This window comes from Lissotriton vulgaris, chromosome 11, assembly GCF_964263255.1.
Source record: "Lissotriton vulgaris chromosome 11, aLisVul1.2, whole genome shotgun sequence".
In the NCBI taxonomy this organism is placed as follows: domain Eukaryota; kingdom Metazoa; phylum Chordata; class Amphibia; order Caudata; family Salamandridae; genus Lissotriton; species Lissotriton vulgaris.
In genome coordinates this window covers 485,955,355-485,975,196 of record NC_141699.1, presented here as the reverse complement: position 1 = coordinate 485,975,196, position 19,842 = coordinate 485,955,355, and the positions used below count along the sequence as shown (strand labels likewise).

The window sequence follows — 19,842 nt, the reverse complement described above, 5'->3', positions numbered from 1 at the left end:
ATCGTAATCGGAGGTGTATTTGGATATCCTATTTAACTGAATCACGGATGATTGTAGTAGGAGGCTACATCATACCGTGTACAGAGTGTGGCGACACGCATTGATTTCTATTTGGGAACCCTTGTTTGTTTTTTCTTTGGAGCACGATATTGTTGGGGAATCACTTATCATTTCTAAGGAACTGCCTTTTAAAAGAGTGGAAAATATACCTTGGGAATATTCACGTTTGCACACTTCAAACAAACCAGGAGGGTAGGTGTGGTTCTTGGTGTGGTCTCCATTATTCCTACCCCTTTGAATGTTGGCCATAACAGTAATACTTGTCTTATTTTCATATAGGGGGCTGTTTATTCGTGATAGTACGAGGTACTAATCAAAGAGTGGAGCAGTGTTTTCCAAACATACAGGTGAATACAGGACGAAGGGAGGATAGCGAGAATGACATGAGAGTAGGATTACTGCCTGTGTATTAACTGTGTGTATTTTCTCATTTCAGCCATCCCTTCCCAGCTGTCCCCTTCCTTCCCTTCCTGGTTATTGTTTTGTTATTATCCCTCGCTTGATCACTCGAACACCCTGTGTAATACGGGGGGTGTTGGTGAGGTCAGGAGGTGGAACCCGTATTGCTGCAATCGGATCCTGCGGAGTCTGGCTCTGACCCTAGTGTCATACAATATTTTGCCTGTGTCATCTCTTATCGGTGTTATGTATGACATTGTGTACAAGGGTCTAATCTTACTCGACAAGGCTCGCCCTGGCCCACCACCCTCTCCGTAGTTGCGCGCTGTGTGTCATTTTGATCTGTATTTTATCTCGTCCTCTGCATATCTCTGGTAATCGTCCCTAATTTGGGCCAGTAGGATTGGATTGTGTGTCCGTGCGTGTTCCGCTTCTAGCGTACTGATGGTCTTTTCTATTGTACGTAGTTGTTGTTGAATGTCCTTCAGGATCCCAGCATGCTTGTTAATGCAGTGACCTCAAATTGTTACCTTAAAAGCTTCCCACAGTGTTCCCGCACTGTCCAGTGATCCTTCATTTAGCTAAAAAAAAATCGGTTATCGCCTGTCGCAATTCAGTTTGAAATACTTGGTCTAATATGGCCCCCCTGTAATCTCCATGTAAAGTACCTTGGCATATGTGTGGGGATGTCCATCGTGAGGCTGACCGGGGAGTTGTCCGATAATGACTTGGGCAAATGTTCAACCTCACGTGTCCTGTGCATGCTTCTGCCGTTAGCAGCCAGTAATCTATTCGGGACCACGTGTTATGTGTCGTAGATGTACATGTGCCCTCCCTCTGGCTCCTGTGTCTCATTCTCTACACATCCGCCATACCTGTTACACACCTACCTCAGCTGGAAGCAGGCCCGTATCAGGCCATCAGGAAGAATGTGACCAGATCTGGAGCAGGTATGCAAGAACCTACAGAACGCTGCAGGCTTGGTGGACCGGGGGGAAGGAACTACACTTCCCAGGAGCCAGTGCGGCGCGGCGCGTGAGCTCACCGGAAGTGATGATCTTCAATAACGCCGAGGGCTATGAAAGCCGGGAGTTGGAAAGCCTCGGCGCAGATTATCCTGTACCCGTAGCGTGCAGTCGGGTGAAGTGCCTGCGTGTACCAGCCTGGTGCGGTAAGGGTGTCAGTGACACTGCCCTCTCGTTTTCGTTCTATATTTCAATCTTTGATGCCGTTGAAGTCGACGGAAGAAGTATGCAGTCTGTCTAGTCAATTAAACAATCTCCGCCCTGTGTAGAAATGGAGCTCTGATTCCCTCCGTATCTTTGACATTGCTAACAGAAAAGGAACCTGAGTGTGTGTTCAAATCAGGAGGCCCTTCATATCTCTTGATTCAGAGACTATTGAACATACCAGAAGGTATAGTGGTTGTTTGTTGATTACCAAATACAAATCGTTTACCAGTGACAGCATTACAAAAACTATGAGATATGGCATTATGGAGCTAATAATGCACAGCAATCTCTCAGTCACCTACTCCATTGTGGATATAGTTCTGTGTATTTCTGTTACATGTTGTGTGTTTTTGTTTGTCTTATATAGCAAGGGCTCTGGAGAGGATGAACATAGAACCCATCCTTCCTCCCTTGTGACGTTGGACATGGCACCCACACTGGTGGGTTTTCTATGTATGAGAACAGAGTCATATGTTGTTTGGGTGATAAGTACTTCAAGGTATAACCTATGATTTGTGTTCACAGTATTATCTTACAAAAGGCTTAACTGATAGGAAGAGAGTTCATCATCCTACGTGCAGTTACTCCCGAAGAGTGTTGTCTTTTTCTTACAGGTATATAGGAAGTGGGGTACGGATAAAAACTTGAGAAAGGTATTTCTAGATACATGTATACCCAGAGCTATAATAAGGTGTTCTTCTTTCTACAGTTCTCCCTCCCGGCTGTTCCCTTCCTTTCCTTCCCCTGATTAACCACCGTAAGCTTCCGTGCTAATAAGGCATTTCGATATTGAGGGTGTCAATAGGTGGACCCAGTTGAGTACCGAACCGATCCTGAGAGGCCTCCGAGGGACCCGTGACAATATCCCACATTGCCATACCTTCCTTTAGGGCCCTGGCTGCTTGTTTACCGTATTGTTCATTACCTGTCGATCTGTATAAAGCCGGATCAAGACAGGTATTGATATCTCCTCCCCATATTATTGATGCGCTCAGTAAATCCCTAAGTTTGGCCCATATTTCAGCACAGAACCCTGGATCATCTGTGTTTGGACCATATGAAGTGATAATTGTTAGTACAGTGCCCCCAAAATTACCCTGTACTATAACATAACGGCCTTGGTCGTCACAAAGTGTGTGGAGGAGCTGGAATGGAGTATTCTGTTTAATTAACAGTAATACTCCTCTTGCATAAGTAGAGTATGACAATGCTATTAGGTATGTGGCCCATTTGGTGCATACCCTCATTTCAGTTGTTGAGGTAAGGTATGTTTCTTGAATGCATGCCACTTCCACACCGTGTCTGTCTAATATGCAAGTGCTTTACGTATTTTCTGTGGGTTTTGCAAACCTCGTATGTTCCATGTCAGAAATGTCAATTTTCGATTCTTTGTTCCTGTTTCAACCATATACACTTACTTCAACCTGAAATTGCTGTGTTCTTCATATGTCATTTGTGTACAACTTCAGCTGTGCAAAACTTCCCTTGTTGCCGACCAGACATTTTCTAACTTTCCCCACCCCAACCCCCGCCCCCACCCACTCCGCCCTGTCCCCAATTGCGGTGTCATTCCCACTTCGAATAACCATGTAACAAAACTCATAAAGAGAAAAAGGGTAGAAAAACCTTACAATACTCTAGTGTGGTATATACATGAGGGCAATAGCTGCCTGCCCGTTTCCTGTAGGTAGTCCCCACATGGGCAATGCCCCGCAAGCATGTTTCATCTAGACTCTACATAGCCTAGAATGTTGCTAGAGGTGCTATCAATAGGGCCTGAATGGTAAAACAATGTCCTTGGAAGGGGATTGAGTTCAGATATATAAGGTCAATACTCAGCACAACAACATACAGGTTTGCTTAAAGTTCAGTGGCGCTCAACTTATCTGCATTTGGGTGCCCGTCTCTCTGAAGAACAGCCTGTTTTCTGTTCATTCTCTCAATACTCCAGTTAGCCTCCAGAGTCAGCCCCCTGTTCTTTGCTGTCCTCCGGTCGGCGATAGCAGCGGCAGCCCCTCCGAAATCGTAGCCATTATTTATCTACTCTTTGCCACCTTGAGCACTTCATATCTTTCAATCCAGCCATGATGGCTGTGAGCTTCTTCCGCTTCCTGCTACTAGACATCTGAGGTTGTAGATTGCTCCTCTATCTCTCCTCTTGAGGATCTCCTTTTTAGTCTTGTGTGGCCTTTCTGTTGCAGGAATTTTAGCACGTTCTTTGGTTCTGTATATATTTTCACCTTCCCTCCGTCTGTGATCCTGAGCCTTGCTAGGTACAGCATCGCCTAGGCGATATTGAGATTTCTCAACTTCTGCTTCACTTGCCCAAACTTCTTTCTAGCCCCCTGTACCATTACCGTGAAATCAGGGTATAGGGATATGTCCTTTCCTTCATGTGACAGCTTCCTCATCTCTCTTGCCTTTCGAAGCGCTGCGTCTCGGTTCCTGTAGTTTAATATCCGCGCTATAATTGGTCTAGTTGGTGAGCTGGTTGGAGGTTTTGGGGCCAAGGATCTATTGGCACGTTCAACGATAAATATCTCGAAGAAGGTATCCCGTCCCACCGTTGTTATGAGCAATTGTTTCACGTACCTTTCCGTGGTCAGGCGGATATTATTTCTGCGAGAACTCGCTTCCAAATCTTCTGCCTTTGCTGATAGAGTCGCCAGTTGCCTGTCCATTCTCGACTGTTTCGCATCCATCTGCACCTGGGCATCCTCAGCTTCGGATATTCTACGCTAAGCCATGTCCAGTCATTCAGTGTGCTTGTCTAGGCGCTCCGACATTCTGTCGACTCGGTATGTGAGAGAGTCAATTTTGCCATCTATATTAGAGAGTGCAGTTTGTATTGTTGTAAACATGTTCTGTACTTCAGCATTTGTGATTCCACTGGACGCGCCGGCCTCCTCATGTTGCTGTGACTGTTCTTCTCTTCCTCGATCATTTTGCTTTTTAGTGTTCGCAAATGTTATTTTTGGCTGGGTCTTGTCAGGTTTACCCATGGTTTCAGCTGCAGGCAAGTTCTCACTCCTGCAGTCTTGGAAATGTGCAGCGCTAGATGTGGGGTTGTCTTTCGCTGCCAGTTAGTGGTTCTGGGACTTGCGTTTCTCTCGCGCGGCGGGTCTACGTGTTTACGAGCTTCGGTGTGGTTTCAGCAGCCAGGGACCCCTTATGCAGGGTTTGGTATGACCAACTCACCCTGTGACAGCGAATCAGTTTCGTGCCACACTGTCTTCCGCTAGTACTATTCATACCAGAACTTGCGCAAACCAGGATTCCCATTTAGGTAGGTGACATTTGGCACTGCCCCCACGTCGCTCCTGGCGTCCTTGTGAGTTGAACTTGCCATCTCTCACACGTTTTTACTGATGTGAACCTTTCTTGGCAGCTCAAATGGTTCACTGTGTGCCGCGTACTACTGGTTTCTTCAGTCCAGGAGCGCTACCTATCCAGGGCTATCAAGCGCCTCCCTCGTGTTCTGCAACTGCCTGCCCAGGTCCCTGGTGTTGCAGTTCTACATAGGGGGGCCGCAATCAGCAGCGGCCTCAGTTGTCCCAGCACAGCGTGTATTGAGCAGTCATATGTGCCCCCCCGCTGTGAGTTTTTCCCGGTGTTTGCCGGCAGTCCCCCGCCTCACGGGGAAAGTTTCTCCAATGTTGTGGACTGTGTCGTGTGAGCTGTGGGCCGCATGCAGGCACTCACCTCCCCCCTACAGCGGGCCAAGCAGTCCCCAGACGCTCTCCTTCACAGCGCGAGGATAGCTTTTTCTATGGCGGCTTTATTTCTGCCTGCGCCGTCCGTATCAGTCAGCGATCTATGTTCCCCGTCTTCCACGTCTGCTATCGGGCGCTGACTTCACCTCCCCTGTAGCGCAGAACTCGCCTTGTCAGCGCTGTATCAGCTGTCCTGGACTTTCACATATCGGGCAGAGGCCTCCTGTAGTGCCGTCGTGCATGCTGTGCATTCCGGCAGTAGCCCGCACTTTAGCCCGCTGCTTCAGTTTTGTTTTCACATTGTTGGGCCTTAGTGTCCCGTCCACGATTCCGTTCTTCACAGTTTCCGAGCTTGCCAATTCACAGCCTCCTCCAGTGCTGGTTACTTCCCAATATCAAGTGCACCTCATACTTTGATTAGATCTAGATGTGAAGGATTATGGTAGTATTAATGAGGGCATCAGTGAGGAGCTCGCCTAAGATGCGGTCATCTCGTTGCTCGGCTAGCTTCGCCCCCCCGCCCCCACGTCCCTATAAGTTACTGTTACTCATCAATAATTCTATTTGTTATTAGCTCAAATGCATGTGGTGGATGCTGGCGGTAACTGTACACAAGATGTTGTTTAGGTCATGTGGGTGTCCTTTACACTGTCTCACTAGATCATGGATGTACAGTGGAAGACAGTTCTGCAATCTGCTGCCACTATTGTTACTGGAGTAGTAGTGAATGCAAAAAGAACAATTGATGGACAGAATGCAGAACAATGTCATACATTCACCCCAGTACAGAGATCTGGGCCTAAATCCATCGTTGTTTGCTCACCATCCCAATCAGTCTTGACCCTGCACCCAATGGGAAGTCCAGCCCAAACTGCCAGGTCATCCCTGGACTGGAAACCATATCCTAGGACCAGTTTTGAGCTTTCAGCCCTCATCAGCCAGGATAGCTTGACTCCAGTGGCATTGAGAGTACAGGACCCTCGTCTGGGCATACACGTCCCACTCGGGGTGACAAATGCAAAAAGAACAATTGATGGACTGAATGCAGAACAATGTCATACATTCACCCCAGTGCCAAGATCTGGGCCTAAATCCATTGTATTTTTGCTCACCATGTCATTCTAGTTTGGACCCAGCCATATGCAAATCAGTCTTGACCCTGCGCCCAATAGGAACATTCCAACCTGAACTGCCAGGCCAGGTCCTGCCTGGACTGGAAACAAGCATCCAAGGACCGGTTTTGAGCTTTCAGCCCTCATCAGCCAGTATAGCTTGACTGCAGTGGCATGGAGAGCACGGAACCCATGTCTGGGCATACCCATCCCTGCGTTAAAGCCAGCAGGCAGGCATTAGCTAAATACTGATTAGTAGGGTTGATTTTCCTTGATTGTTTTTTACATCCTCCAAATTAACCTTCAGATTGAGGCACTCTGAAAGTAGTCTCTATGGTCCCTGGGCTATTTTTTTTTTTAGGTACCTGGGGATTGAAGGGGAACATGTACTGGTTAATCAAAGGTACTCAGCTGTTTGTTTGGTTGGGGGATGTGTTGAGGGATATGAGCCAAGATGCCCTCAAAATGCAGAGTTTATTATTTATACTGTTATGTGTGGCATTTCAATTTCGGGATCTTGTAACCACTGCAATGACATAGCAACAGTTGATAATAAAACTGGTTACCCACTCTTGTGATATCATAAAGGCCTTCCACGCCAGGTGGACATGCATCCGAGAACTTGTTTGCACAGCTCTGCTTGTCTGCTTTGACTGAAAGCAGAAAGCACAGCTGCAGGAGAGTAAGGAAGGCAGGAAAGGTGGTGGGAGTTGGTCAATGATGGAACGTGTGTTTTTAAAATTTTTGGGACAGGGATGCATAACAGAGGCCATTTAATATACGAGTCCCCTATTACTCCTCTGCCACTGCATCGTTGTTAAAAGCAGGGGCAAATGGTTTTGGGGGCATACAAAAAATACAATTATAGATGGGTAAAAAGTGAATTATGGGGATGTTTTTTACCTCGGGATTCTGAGTGACATCATAGACAACTCAAGGTGTGCTCTAGTTGTCTATTTGATGTCACTTAGAACCCCTTAGTGAAAAACGTCCCTATAAGTTACTGTTACTCATCTTTAATTCTATTTATTATTGGCTCCAAAGCATGCAGAGGATGCTGGCAGTAACTGTACCTCAGATGCTTTATAGGTCATGGGGGTGTCCTTTACACTATCTCACTAGAGCATGGTTGTACAATGGAAGACAGTTCTGCAATCTGCTGCCAGTATTGTTACTGGAGTATGTGCTTTGCCATATAGCGAGTCATTGCTAAGAAGATGGTGTCTTTAGCACATTACATGGTAATGCTTATTTATGTGCCTTTTAACCTACAGATCAGCAACTCTGCAACAACTACTTTGCTTAAAATCATTTGGTAGCTTCTTTGCTTGTGCGAGGAATCTTGAAAGAAAAGGGCTAAAAAATATTTGAATAGGAACACAGTTTGCGAGCAATAGTCAGAATTCCTGAAGATCCATTGATTTCAGCAGTTTGTACTGCATGGGATAAACTAGCACTTAAATAGAATCTGAAGCCCACTGACTGTTCTGCAGTGTTCACTGCAGTTCATACGTTCAATAACATCACCACCTACCAGCAATTTCCTTCTCCTTCTGCGACAGGGTCTGATCCATCTTCAGAATGGACATTGCTACAGATTCTTGTTTCTGAAGAGACTCCTGGAGAACTTCATCTGCCTAGGAAAGAATACACGATTTATGCCACACCGGTCACCTGCAGTTTAAGGAGAGCACATGCTTGTAACAGTAGAGAAGGATAGACTTATCTACATTGTCATGATGGTCCTAGGCTATCTCTTTTGCAAATGTGAGTGTACCATGCCACCTCTTGGTAGGACCATATTCAGCTTCACACCAAAGTTGCATTAGACATACACCATGCACACCTGAAGGGCCGAGAGATATAGATGCACAGTTGGCCATCCTTTCAAAGTCATAAAAGTAGACTGAAGATGTATGGGATCGGGGTGTGAGTGTTATTAATAGAAAATAGCCTAACACTAGTATTACTAGAGTGATCATAAAATTAACTAGCTTACTAGCACCTCTTCGCTCTCTTTGTAGTCTGTATTTCAAAGCAGAAGAAATAGGCTTTGGTTTTAGAGGATGTATACAGTAAGTATTGACTAAAAAGTATGTAGAATCTAAAAGGTAATTCGACAGAGCTGGACGTTATCAGGAAAACTCTTTTGCCGTTTCTAATGCTATTCACTGCAAGGGGGAACCCCTAAGCCAGTTTTTGATTTGTGGCAGTAGTTGCAGGTGGTGCTGACTTTAACTCTGAGTACCTGGAAACTAATGTTTCATCATCAGACATGGCAGCGACTAAAAGAGATAGCAGTAGCAAAAGTAAAAAGGGGAAAGGTAGGAAGACAGTGACAAAGAGGAAAAGAATGATGAGAATGAACCTGCAAAAGAGAAATAAAGGGACAGAATGTGTAGAGGGGTGAAGAAAAGAAGTATTATGTGGAATCAAGACTAGGAAGCCTAGGTATTCAGACACATCAGGATTCGGCAGCAGCGGTGGTGGGCTACTAAGAAAACCTGAAGGGATATGCACTTATTATTTTAGTTAAAAGCATTAAGCACTGCCCAACGTTCACAGCAATATATGACTGAGCAAATTACTTATCATAAACAAGCATTTGCAATGCAATAGGGCTCGCATTTGTGAAAGTTACAGCTAATGGCGTTGTAAATAGATAACGTAGTATAAGACCCCAGAAATTTGATGTAGCAGAGTTTACGTTTAATTTATGGTGAAGTTAACAATACAGAGAGAGTAATGGAAAATCTAATTATCATGAAAACTTTCCTCCGAAAGCGTTTAACCCGTTACAATTTGTGAAGAGCTCTTGGAGGCATGATCACATTGGAAGCACGATCCATACTTCATAAGCCCTGCTCAGCACAGCAGGACACAGGAAGTTCATACATACCTTGCCCCGATCTCAGTGTTATGAGCACAGTAAAGCAGAGCAGTGTCATTTGCTGTCTAAGAACCAGGGGCCATGCTGAAGACTTCAGCCTCAGAGAGGGTGCATTGCTAGGATGCTGTATCCTTAACCAACTGAACATTGAACACTTCCCCAAATGACTGTTCATTTCCTAGGGTCAAACTATCAACAGACAAAGACATAAGTCTGAACTTGATGCCTCTTATGAACGTAATGAAATGTGTCGGTCATCTTCCACAGTACATCACTTCAAGGCAACAAATTAATGCGAACAGTCTTGAATTAAGTAGTTTTTACATTTGTTTGGAGGCTCTGTCTTTCTTGTAGATGCATTGTTTAATTAGTTAATTTTGAGATGTAATTATTTAGTAATCCTACTAATTTTAAGAAGGTAATTTTCTTTGAAATACTGCCTGAAGGGGAAGCTGCTTGTCATGCTCCTTGCACTACCAAATCAATAAAAGTAGTCTTGAACGCCAATGCCTTGTCCAAAGGCAGGTGTTTTCCCATTCACCCCTTGTTTTGTTGATTGCACTATGGAATGTACGAGTTACTTACCTTCGGTAACAATGTATCTGGTAGAGACGTCTAACCGCAGATTCCTTAACTTAGAATATCCCCAGGCGTGAGACTGGATCCCAAACTTTTTTGCAGCAACACCTCTGCGCTCCGGGAGACGGCACCACACGACCCCGCACTGACGTAGTCCACGTATGTGACCTCAGCGAGGTCATATAAGTCCCTCCTGGTGCGCTGGCATCAGTTTTCTTCTGAGAATCTTTTCCGCGGCCCAACACAGAGCCACCAACCAAAAACTGTGAAAGTATGGGAACAGTGTGTGAGAGATGACAAATCTGTGAATAAAGAAGGTGGATGGTGGAAGACACCATCTTAAAGACAGAATTAGACACTGCCTACAGATTGCAGTGGAAGCTGTGAGAAAGAGCCCCTCAAGCTAAACAAAGACCCCTCACGAGTGCTACAAGGGAAGACCATCTCAACAGACAGAATAGACTGAGAGTGCCATGTGGAACCGTGCCATCCAGTAAGAACGGAACACAGAAAGAACAACAGTCCACTGTAGGAAAGAATTTAAAGACTGGCCTTTTCCCTCTAATAACAGAGGCTGGAAACAGAGCACAGCTGATTCTCAAAGTAGTAGAGAAGACAGAAGGAAGGGAAGGTAACTGGAGAGGAAAACGATTCTCCCCGTGAAACAAAAGGCACCATATCACAGGAAAGGAGGCCCTCGGCAGAAGTTACCTGTATATGGAAACACTCAGTGGAGCGCAACAATCTGAACACCGTTAAGAGATAACCAAATGGCAACTGAAGAGGCCAGTGGAGAACACCAGTAGACAAGGTCCTCGCAGAACGGGGAGGCTGGGTGAGCGTTAAGGAATCTGCAGCTAGAGAACGTCTCTACCAGAAACATCGTTACAGAAGGTAAGTAACTCGTACATCTGATAGAGACATCTAGCCGCAGATTCCTTAACTTAGAATAGATACAACATAACCCAAAAGGGAGGTGGGTCTGCAACAGTACAACAGAAAAATGCCAAGCATCCGATCCGGCAACAGAGTGATGGATAAAGGGGTAAAGCTGCGACGGAACAGCCAGACAGCAACCCAAGCAGCTCAAAAGAGCACAAATAACAGAATAGAAGATATCCAAAAAATGCCAGAATGACGCTACACCATACCCGTATAAAAAATGACAGGTAGAACGTCATGAGCCCTATACCAGAGCAAGAAAAGAGAGAGGAAGAAGGATCGCTCTCCGCTAAATGGCGCGCAATGAGTGCACTGGCCCAAGCTTGAAATGAACTTGAAGAGATGCAACCAGTGCCTAACAGACTAGCCTATAGAAGGATGCCGAAGGAGCCAGTGTCAAGAGCCCAAAGGCAAGAGCCAGAACCTAAGCAATGCATTGGGAATACCCAGCAGAACAAGAAGCACACCAAGTGCACACCCAACCCCAAAAAGGGTAATGAGGGGCAATAGCATCAATCCCCAACCCACTGAAGCAGGTAGAATATGCAGCCAGCAAACGGCCATAGAGACCATAAAGTGGGTTACACAGGAACAGAAGAGTGCCCGACCAGGCAGTATGAAGCCAAAGGTAGGAAACAACCCACAATATGGACTAGCAGACAGAAATCAATGACCATTGCCATCAGAAGAACTGTCCCGCAGGAGTAGCTTTAACAAGAGTAGGTGAAAATTTGGAAAAAAGGCCTATCCGAAGGAAGGGGCCAAAAACACCAAGTTAACAAATGGTGGGAAGAGTCCCAGAATCCAAGACCAACACTCCAGAAAGACACATACAGCGTCGAACACCAAAAAGGGAGCATATGTCAATTAGGTTAATCACTACAGTAAGCAGAAGCAAGGAGGAACCTATGGGCAACTTGCAACACCTCAGAAAAGCTCCCCCACACATGGAGATATCGGTCCAGACCTCGCAGCCTCGACAAGAGGTGGTTACATAGGAAGAGGATACCAAGGCAACCGGCATGTAGACATGAATGTAAAAACATACAATTATGTAGAGACAGAACGAGCCAGGAGCATGAACATGTATATACCGGACCATACCTAGAACAGTAAGGGCAGGTAGGAGCCTTTTTTGAAGAGGAGACCATGAAACCTCCAAAGGAGGTGGATGACACAGCAACCTGTGGAACATGGCCACAGAAGTCCAACAGGCAACTAAAAGCAAAATGCATCCAAGGGATGCCAATAAAAGGGTAAGCCCCCTTGACCACAGAAAAATGAAAAAGAAGGTTCACTGCTCATGTTAAACACAGAGCGCATCTAAAGGATGCAAAATGAAAAAGTACCACAGAAGACAGGCCTAGGAGGACCTAAGTGGGAGGACAAAAGCCCACCAGGAGCCGGTGAACCGCCAACTCAGCATGAGCATCAAAGAGCAAAACCCCATCAAAGGGTGTGTAAACCAGTCGCTCCCGGATATTTTCAGGGAAGACGCTATCTAGCAACCAAGCGTGACGCCTTAAGGCAACAGAACTCGCCATGGCATGGCCCAAAGAATCCACAGTATCTAAGGCTGAACAAAGTGTGAATTCCGCAAGGTCACGGCCATCCAGGATGAGGTGAAGGAGATCAACGTGAGCACCTTCAGAGGTGGCAGTAAGCAAAGACTCTGCAGAGTCCCACAGGGCAGAGGTAGCCCGAGCCAAAACCCACACTGTATTTAAAGACCGTAGTGCAGCACTAGTAGATGCAAAGATGTTCCTACCCCATGACTCAAGCCACCTGGACTCCTGCGAGGGAGGAAGCGTTAGAGGGGGCAGAGAAGGAAAGGCAGTCTGCAACACCAACCCCTACGCATCAGGGTGCACAAAAAGACAAACCGGATGATGTGGAGCTCGACGGTAGCGGAGCAAAACTGAACAAGCTACCGGGTCACCGGAAGCAGGTCGGACCCAGGTACCCAAGAGGGCATCATACAGGGAAGCCTCAAAAGGCAAAAGCGGCTCCTCATTTCTGGACCCACGGTGGGGGACCTCAAGCAAAGGATCCACTGACAAAAGGGTAGAGGGAGGTTGCATATTTAAAATGCGGGTGGCCAATGAGACCACTCTCAAAAAAGCCGTATCAGCCTTGGCGACGGTAACCCTCGGCGGAGGGGACAACAGCTCATTAGTGGGGGAGGGTTGTAAGCTGACCCTCCCAAGACACTGAGGGTGCACAGAATGCCCCACAGAAGGAAGCCCCATGGAAGAATGAGGATCCTGATGGGGCTCCTGGGGAGGCGAACAGCCTGCCAAATCTGGGAGCTCCTGAGGAGGCTCCACAAATTCTAAGGGGGGGCACTGGTAAGACTAGCTCCGGTGACGCTGGTTGGGAGGGCGGTGCCCAACTCTCTGCAGAGTACGCTATAGGAGAGTCCAGAACTCGGAGTCAACATGGCGCCAAAACGAAACGTGTCGGTGCCGATCGTGACTCGCCAGACGCCGACTCAGCAGCATCCGGCGTTGAGTTGGCGCAGTCCGGCGCTGAAATTATGACAAGCTCCCCCTCTGAAGAAGGAGAGGGTGCCAGGGCCAGCAAGGCAATCTTCCGGTGCTGCCCCGGGGCCGCCTCATATAAGAACAGGCTCTGAGTCCAGAGAAAGGAGCAGAGGCGGAGGCGAGGAGGCGAGCCTCCGGCGCCGACTTCGGGTACGGACAGGAGACCGCCTGCCCGGAAGGCTGAGGCATGCTCAAGTCAGGGCTATGAGCAACGGCAACCACCTGCGGCACTACAGGGAGCCCTGTGTGGCTATGCTGCAGGGTAGAGGCGCTGTGGGTCGTAGAGAGGGACACAGCTGGGCCGTGCCCTAATGACTCCATGTGGACCATAGAGGGGGACCCAACCAGGCCGCATCCTAACGACACCTCTTTCACAACGTTCCTGGGAGGCAAAGGCTCGATTGGTGCCTGGGGCGAACCCGCAGGCGAGTTCGACGGAGACCCGGCAAAAAGCGGAGGTCCCGAGGACTCCCCAGGAACAGGAGAGGACCCAAGGGAGGCCTGCAAGCCGTAGCACAGGCCTCCATTTGTGCCCGAGTCACCCCACACCCAGAAAGCGCGGATAGAGGGGGGGGGGGGCCATCAGGAGCGCACGTCCGGAAAGTTCCGGGAACCAGTGTCCTTGACAACAGAAGAAGGTGAGGTCGAAGACCTAGGCGACAAGCGCCTCGACTTACCAAGTGGAGAAGGACGGCTCCGGACCCCAGAGGGCGATCGACGGTGGAACCAAACAGCAGAGGGACGTGCAGTTGACAAAGAGGCCAGGGGCCGAGACGAGCTCCTGCAGAGACTTCTGTTTCAGACATCGGCAGGCTTCACAGTCCGTGGAGTCATGGTGCTCGCCCAGACCCCACATACAAATAGGATGCGGATCCATCACGGATAATTGCAGCGAACAGGAATTACAAGGCATCGCACACTATTCTCGGCACAAATCGGTAAAAATTAGGCCTGAAAACAGGCCAGAGGAGCTCACTCCGGATCCGCGTTGCACGCAGAAAAGAAGGAAACTGACGTCAGCGCGCGAGGAGGGACTTATATGACCTCGCTGATGTCACATACCTGGAGGACGTCAGGGCGGGGTCGCGGGGTCGTGTGGCAGAGGTGCTGCTGTAAAAAATTTCCGGATCCAGTCTCACACCTGGGGATATTCTAAGTTAAGGAATCTGCGGCTAGATGTCTCTAACAGATATCACAACCAACAATATTGTGGCATACTAATATAGAGGATAGAAATCTAGGGACAAAATATTGAAAGGTAACTCCAAATAGGGAAGGATTAATTTTCTATTCCTAAATTCATATATACATACCTTGAAGATATATACACCACCTTGATACATAAATGTGGACTTGGGTAGATAAAATCTAGACTTGCCAGCCAATATTCTATTTTCGATGTTCTGTCCCATTGATTTTGTTGATTCTATACTGAGGGACACACTGCTTTGCCCAAGGACAATTGGTTTTAACAACAAGGGGATCCAAAATTTGGTCAGGGACCTTTGGGTGTAGTAATTTAATATGAATAGTGGTTTCTAACAACAGAAAAAGAGGTAAAGAATAATATAGACATGCAATGAGGTCTATATAAATGTTCTGTCTATCTGGACAAAGAATCTTTTAATATCTTTATATCAAAGAAAGATCACACACAAAGAACATACAAGTGGGGACACATTTGTCGTGAAAAATAAAAACTGAATAAGGAGGCTCTGCCATTTACAAGGGTTTGGACTCAAATATACAGTTGTCCAAGCCAATACAAAGAGCAACACAAAAACACAATACAATTAACAATTAAGAGAGTATCAATGTGTACAGAGTCGATGACGTTTTGATCCCATTTAACTTGATATTGTGATCATCATCAGGACATAAGTTAATATGCCTGAGACAATCCCTGTAAAATGGCCATGTCAGTATCCCCTATCCTGGAAGAGACTGGGAGCAACTGGTACGGCAGGCGCAGGGGGCATGCCACAAGAAACCCCACAGGGGTTCCGGTGTGTCCTATGTATTCGTAAAAAAGGTAGACCAGTTCTGAATGTCCAAGAATGGAGGACCCGTAAAATAAATAGTCGAATCTGACACTCCAATTAGTGATGTAGAATCCGGGGGGTTCTCCTGGGCACAGATTCCCTTCATATGTGTTGTGAAGGGTCCTCTGTGTGTCTATACCAGATTTTCGGGGGAGTCCCTATTTATTTTACTGAATCCAGCCTCCCCTGTGCCACTGCGGGTGCACTTTGTGTGCTAAGCCGGATCCCCCTTTGCCCTAAGCCTAACACCAGGAGCTTTGTGCCCACAACTTTGTGGCCTGCTCGTGAGCAGCCACCAACTGGATGCCCCCTACCCCCCACTGGATAACATTAAATGAAAATTAATTTCAAACTGTGGACTTACCTGTAAATCAACGAACTGCATTTGAACCTGCATTCAACTGTAATTCACTGCATAAAGACTTGCAAAGTATTATTTCACTTACCTGCACCAGGCTTGGCTTGGTTCCAGAAATAAAATAATGAAATTATATTTTTGATACAAACAAATTGGTCTGAGTTCAGTCTTTGAGTGTGTGACATCATTATCTTGCCTGAGTGTGTACAACAAATACTTAACACTACCCTCTGATATAGCCTTACTGCTCGCACATGGGCAGCACCTCAGCTGTGGTGCTGCTGGATTTGAGCGCGGCGTTTGACACCGTTTCCCATGGGATCCTGCTTAGGAGACTGTGGGAGATAGGTGTCAGAGATGAAGCTCTGGATTGGTTCGTGTCATTTCTATCTGACCGTTCCTTCCAGGTTCACGCTCCCCCATACTCATCCAGCAGTTATCCATTAGGCTGCGGTGTCCCAGAGGGCTCTGCCCTCAGCCCCACGCTGTTTAATGTGTATGTCCGCCCCTTGGCCATAATGGCCAGGGAACGTAACATCAAATTAATATCCTATGCGGATGATACGCAACTGATTTTTACCTTTTCTAATAACACCGTGGGAGATCAAGCCAAATTTCAAGAGGACATTTTGGCCATTTCCAGCTGGCTAACAGAGAACTGCCTTCAGCTAAATTCATCTAAGACTGAAGTCCTCCTTATTGGCACTGATACTCAAAAGTGGTATGAGCAGTGGTGGCCCCCTACATTGGGCCCCCCTCCCACGCCCAAGAGAGAAGTTAAAAATCTGGGCGTGATTCTAGATGACGCACTCACCCTGGATTCCCACGCAAAAAGAGTCGCTGGTACTTGTTATGGTCGCCTGCGCTCTCTGAAACCTATCCTCGGCTTCTTTGAACCTTCCATCCGTCAGACAATTGTCCAAGCTATGGTCTTATCCCATCTAGACTATAGTAATGTTCTTATGCTTGGGTCCAATCTGACAGTCGTTAATAGACTACAATGAGCCCAGAACGCTGCAGCCCGTACTTTGTTCGGTCTGCCAAAACGCTGCCATACTTCTCAGGTCTTACGTAGACTCCATTGGCTGCCCGTTAAACAGCGCATTCAATTTAAAGCCTTGCGTATTATTCACAGAATGTTGCATTGTTTAGGTCCCCAAATCTTGCAAGGAATTTGTTCCTTTTATGTCCCGCCACGTGCCCTCCGCTCTGCAGATCTTTCCCTTGCCTGTACCATCAAGATCCGGAAGTGCAGAGCTGGAGGCCGATCTTTTAAGTTCCTGGCTCCAAAACTCTGGAACTCTATTCCTCTGGATGTGCGCTCCATCACTAATCACCTTCAGTTTCGAAAACATGCTAAAACTTGGCTGTTTTCTTCTATCTAGGGCTCCTTTTGAGCAGGTACTCTATCTTATCCCTCTGGATGTTATGTAATTGGGCTTGTCTGCAAGCGCTGGGACGCCTCGTTGCTGGGGTAGCCATGCGCTATATAAGCGTTTTATAACATAACATAACACTGCCACAAATAGTAAGTAAGGCATTATCTACTTTTCCCTCTGCCTACCTTTGCGGTTCCACTGGACTCTGTGCAAACTATACCTCACTTTGTTATAGTATATATAGAACCAGCTTCCTACAGTGGGCAAACCACTCCGCCCCTTCCCTGTTCTGAGAGCAGAGCACCCGCGGTCGCCTGCAAAATAGCTGTAATCAATAAAATGATAACACAAAGTTATTATCATTTTATTTTTATTTTTCTCACACTGCTTAAAACTAAAAGCAATGTGGCGATGCTCCTCCACCTTAGCGGAGGATCCACTACTCAACTGATTGGGGCTGAACGAAAACCTTCCCTGCCTTGCCCGAAGAAGGGGTCTAGATAAAATCTTCACCATTGCCCAACTGTGGTGGATGGAGCAATTGCTCCATCACCCCTAACTTGTCAAGGGCAGAGATGAAGTTTTGATGCCCACTGCCTAAATATCAAGCAGGGCATGTACCTTTTTCTAGACTTGCTAATGGGCAAAGGGCCCTATTGTAAGTGGTGAGACCAGTAGCTAACACCTGCCCGCTACCAAATCTGAATTTGCAATTAGGGATACGGGTCAGCTGTCACAGCCCCCTTCACTCTCAAGCAAATTGTGGAAGGGTAGCTAGACAGCAGCTGGCTGTCCCAGCTTAGTTTCGCTCTAATTTGTCTGAGTTTGATGTAGTTCCTTGACTGTTCATTGATGACATGCTGCTCTATTCACAAATACGCAGAAGGAAGTGGGCAGTTGTCAGCTGCTCTGGGCACACAACATGTAGCCCCTTGGAGAAGTAAGGGTTGCTTGTCAATAGGCAGGTGCAGAGATATAGTCAAAAGACACTTCTCTGTGTTTTTTAGTATCTCCTTAATATGCCTAAACATTGGATGGAAATAAGACATATTTTCTACCCTGCCCATGCAGGGGCTGTGTGCTCTTATATGCCGAGGTACTGTCATTATCCTGAGCTTTTCCTTGCAGATTTCTTCTTGCTTAAACAAAGAAATGCTGTTCTTCCATACTCAGAAATTCTTTAAGCCGAGTAACCAAAAGTTGAGTGACTAGAATTTGAAATTTTGCGGTGAGTTACAAAGACAACCAGTCCAGGGACCTTGCGTCCCGTTTCTCCACGAGTGTTCAGCAAGCAACATTGTCTTTGTTATTTTGCCACTTTTATTTTAGTTTGCTGTAAGTGTCCGACCTATTTCCCCTGTGATTATCAGCCTGTCATTTACTTTGCTAGTAACAGCACTTTCGGCATTCTAGTTAATATGAGAGCATTCTTGTCTTTGGGCAAGTTTGCAGAAAGGGAGGTTAAGACCTCTGATGTCACCCCTATCTGCCATTGAGAAAGGCTTGCATTCAGTATTGGTGTTTTCAATAACCTTGCAGTTTTACTTAAAATAATTTGTTTCTATAATGCCGTCTGTCTTTCAAATGACATGTATACATGTGATGGAGCAAGGATTCGCACGTGAAGCGACTTGCTTGTATTCATGAACCTCGAATAAACCTTAACTACGTAATCAACCTGTTTTGTCTTACTAAACTGCCCCTTGTACGACATTTGGGTGTCTGAGAGACGCTTGCTTATGTGTCTACTAATATTAATATGCTTGTAACTGAAAATGGCCGCTGCTACGCAGGAAATTAGACTGCGCATGCGTCGGTCATAACCATGTGATGTGACGTGACGTATTCAATGTCTTGGTGGGAAACTAGTTGCACATGCGCAATAAAGCTAAGATGGCTGCTTTGTGTTCTCACATGCCTGAAGCTTGCATTGCTGCTTTCGCTATGCTGTATGTTCTGCTAACTCCTAATGCTATAGTTTATATTACAGTAATGGGTGTAGTATAGTGATTCATGGTATACAGTCAAATCATTTATTTCTGTGTTCTAAAACTGTTTCTTTTCCATTTCATGTAACACTTCGAAACCTGGCCTGTTCTTACATGATATACTCCATCTTGAATTAAACTGCGTCTGCGCGAGATCCGCGAGTCTGCAGAGCAATGACCTTTGAATCTCCACCAAGGAGCTGATTGACTGAGAAGATGCTCCTGGGAACCTGAACTGTGACCCAGCAAGAAGAAGCTGAACGTTACTGCATGTGTAACATTTGTATACAAATATATTCACTATTGTTAACTGATAAGCATATGTCATGAGAACCTGGAATCTAAGGGGCGGGTACGGAAACTGGGTAAAGAGCCTGAGAAAGTCTAGAAAATAGGTGGTGTGATGACCTGTCCTCCTCTTTTGTCCAATCAAAATTGGGGATCCTTACACTTGCAACATTTGGGGGTGGTACACTGACCCGAACAACAGTATAACTAGCGTAGGTTTAGCTAGAGAAATTGTCCGACTTGTCCGAATAGCTGACCTGTCACTGACACAACGCACTCAATAGGTGACTAAACAGAGAGCTGCGGAGCACTCTGTT

At 46.5% G+C, this 19,842-nt stretch overlaps 1 protein-coding gene across 1 annotated transcript in view; it reads right to left on the bottom strand.

The window, feature by feature from the left end:
• The window catches only part of LOC147682140 (guanylate-binding protein 1-like), a 392,581-nt gene that overhangs the window by 52,524 nt on the left and 320,215 nt on the right, over positions 1-19,842 (bottom strand). Inside the window, exon 10 of the mRNA XM_086943549.1 lies at positions 8,051-8,153. Within this exon, the coding sequence (XP_086799675.1) occupies positions 8,051-8,153 (103 nt within the window). The remainder of the gene's footprint in view (positions 1-8,050; positions 8,154-19,842) is intronic.